The following is a 10,872-nucleotide window of genomic DNA, read 5'->3' as shown; positions in this document are numbered from 1 at the left end:
GTATGTTGATGCTGCATTAACAAATATAAGTGTATATGAAGTGAAAACACCCAAAATAAACAACGGTTGCGATAGACACATATAAACTGTTAGATGCCCATAATATCACTTAAATTTAGATTCACATCGTACATTAATAATATACATGCTGGCGAATGCGTCTGTACAGACATTTTCGTTTTCAGTTTTTTACATATTTTATAAAAATTTATAAATGTTTGACAAAATCTTGCATTCCCACTTAATGTATTGTAGTGACGGTTACAAAGCATGCATGTTCCTAGTGAATTAATGTACATTTTCATAACATAGTTTGGCTTTCTATGTAAATAAAGCTTAATAAACTTTAGTAAGACGCAGGGCAATAAGTCGCGCGAAAGTTAATTCACTTATTCGCCCAATTATATTCAAAGTGTGAGGTTGAGAAATTTATCTTTGTCACAAGTCGTTAAATGATCGGTTGGCTGCGTTCTTTTAGAAGACATTTCGTTATTTTAAGGATGTTGACATGTGCAATCTCATTAAAAATCATATCCAGCCTTACGCTTCAAAATCTTTCGCTACACAAATGAAATGAAAGTTACAGTTAACACTAATGGCATTTAAGCGAACTCACAGTCAACACTTGAACATTTATTACAGCCTGCGTCTTTGGTCTGTCTGAGGACTGTCTCGAAAGTAACATAAAGGCAAGCATGTTATGTTTACATAAAGTATGCCGCACATTTATTCAATATATTTTAATAGATTAAAAACATACATACATAAAGCTTTATGATACAACGGACTCTCAACAATTTTCTTTTAACATTTTGTAGGTCCAATGTTCTACAAATTTTTACGTTGTCTATTGAAGGACGTTCATCAATTAAGTTTGACGCTCTTTGGAAATGCAGTTTGGTTTGGTTTAGCCTATCAATAGATTGCCTACTACATTCTTACGAAGAAAGTTCAATCACTGTCATTTAAGAATCCATTTTTTATTGTCGGGACATGCACGAATTTTTACATCGTAGAATATATCTTCATTGCTGAAAAATTTTCTGTGAGGGGTTCTAATCGAGTTGTGGATGAAAGTGCTAGAAATTTAATATAATATTTGCTTACATACACGATTAAACAGGCGTAGTGATGAACAGTTTCATGGTAAAGTAGTAAAACTTGCACACACAAAATATGTTCCGAATGACATTGTTAATTATTAGTTTTGTAAAATTTAATAATATTTAGTAATTCTTTTTTAATATATTGCTGAAGTCAATATCCTTTGAACCAAATGGTGTCTTCTAGCACGCCAATGTGCCACAGCGATAAAAATTTATTTAAAACTCAACGACACTTATATCCCGTTATTGCATTCATTTTTCGCTTATATTTGCTACGAAACGTATATCTCGTTATGGCATTCCTGTTTTTGCCAACACATTCGACTAATTGTTATTTGTAGTTGTATTAATATGTTCAATCTCATATAAATCACCCACAGTCTTGCGCTTTATTGCAACTGACCTACCAGTCAGCTGTCACTTATTTTTACATAATAATAGACGGCGGGTTCGGTCCGCTCTTTGGTTGAGGGCTGACAGGGAGGTCACTCAAAGGAATGAACGCTGTGGTCACTAAAAAGGAATGAACACTGTGGTCACTTAAAGGAATGAACGCTGTGGTCACTTGAAGGAATGAAGGCTCAAAGTTGTGTTTACTATTTTACTATGTTAATATGTACATTTAATCAATCTTTTAATGAATTACATCATACTTAAAGCTTCACAAAACAACAGACACTCCATTTTTGCTCAACATTTGGTAGGCATGATGTTGGATTCAGATTTTTTCAATTGAGGACCGGTCACCAATTAAAATTTAATTGAGTGTAGTCTTATGATGGATTTGTTTTCAGAGCTAGCCATTTATATTTAATAAGCAAACTCCAAAGAAGAATTGTCAAGTACTGACACTAACGAGCACAGGTGGTTAGCTTGTGGCTATGATATTAATTAGCGAAAACATCATTTTAATGATAAATAATCATGTTTGAACAAACAATCAACTTTTTGGAAAAAAAAATCCCTATCAAATATATATATATATAACAAGGTATCCAACTCAAAATCACCCGAATACATGGTGCATCGCTTTTAACAGCCATAACTTCATCAATTGTGCAGCGATTTTCATGAACCCGGTCTTATTCAACGCAAAAATGAATTTCATTCCTGGAATTGTATATATCTTGTTATATTTCTACGAATGCTGGGTCAAATTTTAAGAAATACCACGATACACAACTCGCGTGACCTTCTTGACAGCGATCAGACATGATTCATGAATGAAATCTTAAGGTGTATAAACACACCTTCGCATTGGACCAATGAAATCACTCGTGTGTTTAAAATGTCGGTTAGTTGAAATGTATGTAAACAAAGGTTTCAAACGGCGCTAGACAGTTAGTTAAGATGTATAATGCAACGGCAAGCACGGTAAGAATGTTTTTAATACGTTTTATTGAAATATTGTATCGAGGTCCATGAACTTTGCAGGAAAAAATGCCCTTTACTCCGTGAAGATTTCAGTCATGAATCCTGTCTGATCGATGTTAAGTAGGTCACACGAGTTGTGTTTCGTGTTATTTCTTAAAAGTTGACCCAGCATTTGTAAAAAATATTGCAAGACATATACATTTCCTGATAGGAAATTTATTTGTCAAATCCCCAAATTTAGTAAGCACTTTTGCAATAGTGAACTTGTACACACAATCATATCGCATCATTCGTACAAATGCGATAAATAGTGTAATTGCAGAATAATAATCGCACCACACTGATTTGGATTGCGGGAGCTCTTACTTCCATTCCCCAATAACACACGAGCTTCGACGTGCTTGTTGTTTTCTTGTCTTTGTATAGTCTATTGTTATGTCATATGCATCCGTGGAGAGTTCATTGTTTAATCTGAGCAGATTTATAATTGCATGTTTACCAAAACACCGAAAAAAAAACCTTTATAGTCATACATATTATTCGATAATATGCAAACCTTTCTTGATCGTCATATTTGTTCATATGTAAATACTTTGTATTGTATGTTTCCTGTCTCGGTCGCATTTCTTTTGTGACAACGTATTTGGCCATAGCAAATAGAGCCGGATCGCCAATAATCTTTACAATTTATTGAAATTGTTTAATCTTAGTTATTGCAATGCATTTAATCTGTAAATCTACAATTCGAATATTGTGTTACCGTAGTTATGGCGTAGTAAACGTACAAGATAAATGAATAACTTAAATTTAAGTATTCAAGTATTGTAAATGTAAAACAAACTGCACATATTTCTGCTGTACAGAGAAACAAATGTATCTAAAGAAAATATAAAAACGGAGCTTCTATTTATTATGTTTGTATTTTGAATGTAATGTGTAAATGTCGATACTTTATTTATAGATATATTCTCAATTTAATAACTTACGTATGAATTAGAACAGTGAAAATTTCACACTATTAATAGAAAGAGTTTTTAATGTATAAGCATATTATATTAAAAGTATTCGACTCTTCAAAGTTAATAAACATTTCATGAATGAAATTTTCACTGTTCTGATCTGTGTATTTAATGTTTAACATATTCGATATACTCAAAAAGCAAACACGCTCACATATATCGTTCAAATTATTTGGCAGTCGAAGACTTATTTAACGACCTAACGACTACACTTGTTAATATATAATAATCATCGTCAAAATAATAATAATAATAATAATAATAATAATAATTATTATTATTATTATTATTTTGACGATGATTATTATATATTAACAATAATACTTATATTATTATTATTATTATTATTATTATTATTATTTGACGTTGAGATGTTATTCAATCGCAGTAAATGATTCGTACCGTGGATTTTGAAGATATACATGATTTCAAAACTACGGGTGCCGCTTTAAAATCATCGGTATTGAGTATGAAATATGACCATTTCAGTTAAAGCGGGTACGCACGATTTTCTCAAATATTTTTGAATTTATATAAAATATGTAAAAAAATATACATATATTTCAATATAAATTATAATAAAAGTTAAGGAGGACATGTGTCGAAAAATACGAAATAAGCCAGATATTTAATTCTGAAATCGAAAATGTTTGTACAGTCGAATTCGTCAGCATGTATATCATGCATGTACAATTTGAATCTAAATTTAGTTTTACGGATCATTTTAATTTCCTGCAACGATTTCTATTCACACGACACACGGACACTTACTCTGATCCTAATAAAAAGACGAATACTTCGGTTATAGCACGAAAATATTTTCGGAATATCTTCGTCACAATCGGCTCGGGGCGCTAATTTGTCTTTGCTGCATTTTAAGAAATTCGTCTTCAATGTATAATTTTTCTTGCCTATTTTGTGTTATTGTAACATATTTTTATCAATGTATTACAATTTAACACATATAAAAATCGTGCATTCCCGCTTTAATTGTGTCTATATCTCCTCTTACATGAAGCGGTTAATAAATTGCCAGTTCATGCATGCTGCTTGATGACATTTATGTGTTATTTTATTTACTTGCATATGTTGTTCAAACAATCTAGCGTTCATGCTTGTTAATGCGTATCTTCCTTTATTTCTATAGTAATGTTTCTGTTTTTTTAACTGCCTTCAAATTTTCTGCTGGCAAACTGAAGCATTAAATTGTTTATTCATACAACATTTCTTAATGTTAACTTACTTACTTACATTATTTGTTTGCCTAAGTGCATTAGACGTTTTAACTTGTGAATATAGAGAGCGAGTATAGGCTCCATTGATCTGTAATGCATGACTTGCGTTATTAGAATAAACTATAAAGGGAACAAATACACGAAACTACTTTACTCAAGCGCAGAAATATAACTCTCTCAGAGGTTCTGTAGTTTCCAGGTTGTTAACTACTTTTGTCGAAACACCGATTTTGGGAACATGGCTGCTTTTGAATTAAAGCACATTAAGTAAATCGATCAGTTTGTGAATATAAGTTATTAAATAAAGACATCATGTATTTTCAAATTACACAACATTCGTGATAAATGATAAACGAACGAAGTGTAGTAATATTAACTTAGTTTGGTGATGATCTGACATACCAGTTGTAGAAGATATCACGCCTAATGCAAGCAAATGATTCATCAAATTGTTAACTAATGTAAAGACGGGCGAATGGACATTTTGAACATACAATCACGTTGCTACTGTGCGATGTGCGCGTGTGTGTTATTGTGCGCGTGCGTTTGACGGTTGTGCTTGTGCATAATACAACGCTTTTTTTATACCCAAAGCTTAAAACTGTGAGAACACGAGCTAGATTGCGATATTTATCTCGCGTTCTAGCATCGGATTATCCCAATTTCGCATCGTAATCTCACAAACTCCAAATTAATTGTCGACAATGCGAAATCACAATACAAAGTTGCAATATTACGACATTAATATCACAATAAACAAGGTCCAGAACGCAACAGAAAATATTATTCGAGGCAAGATATTACGATGCGAGATCGCGAATTAATCTCGTTGTCTCGCGTTCTCGCATCGTGTCCTTGCGTTCTCACGCGTGTACTCCATAGGTATACAAAGCGCATTAACGAATAGCACTCAATGGGCATTGCATCACTGTTAAAATTATTGAATTATCAAGACACAAAATGGATGTAGTATCAGCTACACGCAAAAACATGTGATTTACATTTAGAGATTAACGAGAGATGCAATTAAGCTACTAATATGTTTCAACATGTGATGTTATGGAGAACAATTGCGCCCAGAAGTAACAGTATGTTTGTAACGAATAGAAAAATCCAGTAAGCATTTGCCATAAAGCAACATAAATTGTAACATGTCAAAAATGTCACACTGGAACGGTCATTAAGCAATATGAACTTGTCATAAAGGAATATGCTATTGTCATTGAGAAACAGGAATGGACTCGCAGTATTGTCTAACATACTCTGCATGTTCACAAAAACCACAATTCGACTAAAGTACGTACGCTAGTACGTTAAATCTTATTTAAACACATCTCCGTCAAAAGACCAGTGGCTGTGCTGTCTGGTTCACGCAGTGGTTGGTACACGCGGTTATCACCTCTTAAAAATTCGTAACCAACTTTCGTACGTCTATAAACATTAATAAGGTAGAAGTGATGGAGCACACTCCTTACATAACGCAGCCTCAAACTTTAAAATACACACAAACCCTCATACAGTGACAGGCGGATGTTGGAATGTTATTGTCAAAAGCACGTTCGAATGATATAGATATATACATTTTAATAGATAAGAATATTTATCTATGCTTATATGAAACAGTGAATATTGAAATAGCTGTAGGGTCACCAACCTTTTGTGTTAAAAATCTTCGAATTATGTCAACAGTGCGATATTCATGTATAATAAACCTGATCGACACAACTCTTTGTGACAAATCTTTTATTTTTTCGGTATTTGTTTTACATAAGTTTGTACATAGCGCATGAAAGTCATTTTAAATTTTTAATAAAATATCATCCGGACAGATTTTAATTCTTAAAATTCGTTAATTTACGTTGCAAGAAAGCGTTTCTTATGCAAAACCAAAATCTAGGCATTCGAAATCATGGAATGGTATGAAGCAGCTATTTAATAAGACGGGCCGGCATTATTACAAAATAATTCAGTCCTTACACCTACATTTTCTAATTTAATGTCAACATGTACTTTGAGGATAATGTAATGCAAACGTTCATTTTAACATTGTACACAAGTATTGAACACACAGTATACATGCCATTTAACGCATTCAGAAGAATGGAAAAAACAGCAACAGCATTGGGCTGCATTCGGAGTCAGTCACACACCGGCACGGAATGTGTTGAAATTCATATATTTGGCGTCGGCAGTCCTCGCGTAGCGATTACTACCCTTATTTGGTAACCAAACTTTACACTGTTAGTGATAGTCGTGATGTCATTTGAACGACAATTGTGAAGTAGTTTATGTATTTTTAAGTAAATGATGTTCTTCCTCAACCGAGGCTACATGAAGTGTGGATTCGGAGTTTGTCCCGAAGTGTCTCTCCTATCCTATAAGCTTACTAGACTCACAAAAGTTCGGAAGAATATTGATTGATATTAAGCTGCCCTTTCCAGATATTTAGTTACTGGAAAGAAAAACAATTTTAGTGTGGTCTTGTATTGTAAGGGATTGCCGAAGTACCCGAAGAAGACCCCACCTGTGACCATCAACCAAACTCATATGCTTCTGAAAAACTATTCTTAACATTATTCTTCTTCGTTTAGATAACACACGATGTGCAGGAGGGTCTTGATCAATGTGCTGATTGTGGCCTTCTGTTCTGGCATTTTGCAAGCGGAGGTCTGCAAGATAGACATGAAGGAATGCGTCTTCCATTTTGAGGTTGAGCACCGACTAACCATGATGAGAGGTAAAACATTGGTCTTTCCGCACGGTGGTAATGTGTTTGCGTACGACGTTAATGACACATCCACCGCTGAACCAATTCCACATGACGAGGTGATTACAGCCGATGGATGGGAGAATCCAAGACTTGTTTCTGTAGTCAACGGGCAATTCCCAGGGCCAAATATAATCGTTTTTGAGGGGCAACAAATTGTCGTGCATGTAAAGAACAAAATGAACAGTCACGGAGTTACCATTCATTGGCACGGTCTTCATCAGGTCGACACGCCGTGGATGGATGGGGTCCCGTATGTGACACAATGCCCGATACTTCCAGGACAGTCATTTACCTATCGCTTCAAGGCCAGTCCAAAAGGAACATTCTGGTGGCACTCGCACGCAGGGGCACAGAGAACCATGGGTGTGTACGGAGCTTTCATAATCAAAGAGAGAACCGAGACGACCACAGAAGATTTAATAATGCAAATTCAGGACTGGAACCATGACATGGATTCTGACACGGATCACGCGAAAATGATCTACGGTGTGTACGATGGAAGAAAGAAACGGAGCCCAAGCCAGTCACTAGATAGTAGTTTCTTTAGTATGTTGCTTATACATTCTTTACTTATCAATGGGAGAGGACGATACTACAAGGAGAATAATATTGACCACAATGGCGCTCCTTTAACTGTTTACAACGTCAAGTCAGGCAACAAATATCGGTTCCGAGTTATTGGAACTGGTGCATTATATCCCTTCAGGATATCAATCGACTCGCACACATTGACTGTTGTTGCCTCTGATGGTTACGACCTGAAACCAGTTGAAGCAGAATCATTTGTCATTAATCCAGGCGAAAGATTCGACTTCGAGATTACAGCCAATCAGCCGGTCGGTAACTATTGGATACGTGGCATTACGTTGGAGAAAGGACGCTACCGCCGAGCAGATGCAATTTTACGCTATGAAACCGCTACTGCGTCTGACCCAAAGACAAACCGCCAGCAATGTACAGCTGCAAAGAAATGTTTAGTTTTAAATTGCCCTTTTACATATTATCCAGAAGCGAACACTGAATGTGTAACGTTTGACCAGTTGAAATCTGCTGTAAATGACGACCCAGCACCTGTCTTCGAACCTGGCATGTCCAAAGAATATTTCCTTAATTGGGCTTTTCCTGGCGTGACATCTTATCCGGGTTCAGTCAACGGGAGACACTTTCATACCCCGGATGTAAATCCTCTTTTGCAACCAAAGGAATGGTCATCCCCTTGCAAATCTCCAGAGTGCGGCGATGACCGACATTGTATGTGTACAAATGCGGTAGAAATAGGCGGTGGGGATACTATTCAAATGGTCTTAATGAACATGGGAAGGGGCAAAGGATGGTCGCACCCTATACACATGCACGGACATTCGTTCTACGTCCTGAAAATGGGATACGGGAATTATAATTCATCAACAGGGGCGATACAAGGCGACAATTCAGATATCGATTGCAGAGGACCAGTTACCGACCCTAAGGAATCATTTTGCAACAACGCAACATGGAGTGATGCGGCTTGGCTCAACGGACGTGTACCGCGCGTAGAGCTGAACAATCCTCCTCGTAAAGACACGATTATTGTTCCCACTGGCGGATATGTTGTCATTCGGATAAAGGCTGACAACCCCGGTCTCTGGAACATGCACTGCCACATTGAACTTCACAGTATGGACGGCATGCTTTTGCTGTTAAATGAATCGTTCACTGAAATACCATCAGCGCCGAAAAGATTTCCAGACTGCCATTCGTATCCGCCATCTCCTTACAGAATGAACCTTATTTCGAAGGCAGAGGAACACCAGCAAGGTAATGGTATTATGGTATCTTATGATTTCATCTGATTAAAATGTCCAGATAATGTTTTGCAAAACTGAGAATTGTGTCCGACTAAGCATTTTTTAATACACATTGTTGTCTTCTTTGATTAAATATATTTCGTAATTAAATTACTTGTATATAATGAACCTTCATTTACAATTTATGTTTAGCAAAAATGATAGTTGCGTCCTATTAGTTTTTAACTTGTTGAACATACTCATGTTGTTCGGGTCTTTGTTGAAGTATATATGTTTATCACGTCATTGTCTAAAAGGTAAAAGTATATTTTCAGACTATACAGATAATACCAAAAGATAAACAATGTCACATCGTTCCGATTTAGCCCATTTATGCCTAGCGTCTAGAAAAAAGGCCTTGGCAAACAGCGTAGACCCAGATGTGATGCGGCGTTTCATCAGGGTCTGCGCTGTTTGCTTAAAAGAATTTATGTAAGAAGTATTTTAAATATAGAAATAAATATACTTGACATCCCTTATTTTGGAAATAAATTGATCCAATTTAGAAGGATGGGAGAGTCCACTAGGCATAAATGGGTTAATTAACATTTCATCGGCTCTTTTTTCTAGCGGAAGAGGCATCGGATTCTGCAATAACGAAGGAAAATTACCATATACTTCTTGGCTTACTCATCGCCGTACTGTCGTTGCAGACCATTCTTGTGCTGTGCATTTGTTTCGTGTGTTTGAAGAAAACAAAGTCTTCCAACGACAAGTATACATTGAACACAAACGGCGCAACAAGCGGTGGGAATGTCAACAGTGGTTTCAATATGAATAAACTGTAGAAATGGGAATTTCAGTCGCCATGCACTGTATAACCTTCACGATTGAATTCGATAAAACATATCACATGACTTTGACAGCAACTAAGTAGACCTTTCATAACCACAGCTCAGTAAGTCACATGCACAAAGTTTTCATACTCAAAATGTTGAGTGGTAAGCATCGCATTTTACTAACGATTCGTAACAAACGTATGGGCGCGTAATGAAACGGTCTTCTTTTAATATGTGAATATTTGTTAATTATCACTGAGACTGTACTCTCTTTTCCATGATCTGTAGTGAACAAGAATCCATGGGGAAACAGAAATCCATAACCAAAGTATCAACACAGATATATTTATTCAGCGGACATGTAATACGGAATAACTGTACGTCACTCGATTGTCCTGAAAATTTGCAATTAAACAATAATTCTCATTTTATAAAAATAAGCATTTATACGGTTGCCGTTGTAAACAATTATAAGTATACATAACTTTTCATACGAAGGCGGTGGGGAACAATATCATATGTACATACTTTAACAATTTTAAAGCACCTATAATTTTGTACACACTTACATAAACGACAGCGACAAAAAAAGAATATCTTTGACAAAATGAAACCTTTTATTTCTTATGGTTTATATATTGCGTAAATATAACAATTAATTGTTAATATATCTTTTGAAAAAAGTATCTGTATACTTTCACGTTTATTGCTTGAATTCCCGATACAAAAATCGTCAACTTGTTAAACGATCTATTCTAAGCTG

The 10,872-nt window shown here is 35.5% G+C and overlaps 1 protein-coding gene across 1 annotated transcript; it reads left to right on the top strand.

Moving 5' to 3' along the window:
* The first annotated feature begins 7,335 nt into the window (after positions 1 to 7,335).
* LOC127862529 (uncharacterized) lies at positions 7,336 to 10,321 on the top strand. The gene is made up of 2 exons (XM_052401692.1): positions 7,336 to 9,301; positions 9,901 to 10,321. Exons 1-2 carry the CDS (start codon positions 7,336 to 7,338, stop codon positions 10,116 to 10,118), a joined length of 2,184 nt encoding a protein of 727 aa, XP_052257652.1. The 3' UTR covers positions 10,119 to 10,321.
* Positions 10,322 to 10,872: the final 551 nt, after the last annotated feature.

Source organism: Dreissena polymorpha, chromosome 16 (genome assembly GCF_020536995.1).
Source record: "Dreissena polymorpha isolate Duluth1 chromosome 16, UMN_Dpol_1.0, whole genome shotgun sequence".
Taxonomy (NCBI): Eukaryota; Metazoa; Mollusca; class Bivalvia; order Myida; family Dreissenidae; genus Dreissena; species Dreissena polymorpha.
Note: the sequence above shows the minus strand (reverse complement) of the source record. Positions and strands in the feature narration are given on the sequence as shown.

Coding starts and splice junctions, on each gene's coding strand:
- LOC127862529 (XM_052401692.1), top strand. CDS start 7,336: ATGTGCAGGAGGGTCTTGATCAATGTGCTGATTGTGGCCTTCTGTTCT. Junction 9,302..9,900: donor GGCAGAGGAACACCAGCAAG/GTAATGGTATTA, acceptor TCTTTTTTCTAG/CGGAAGAGGCATCGGATTCT.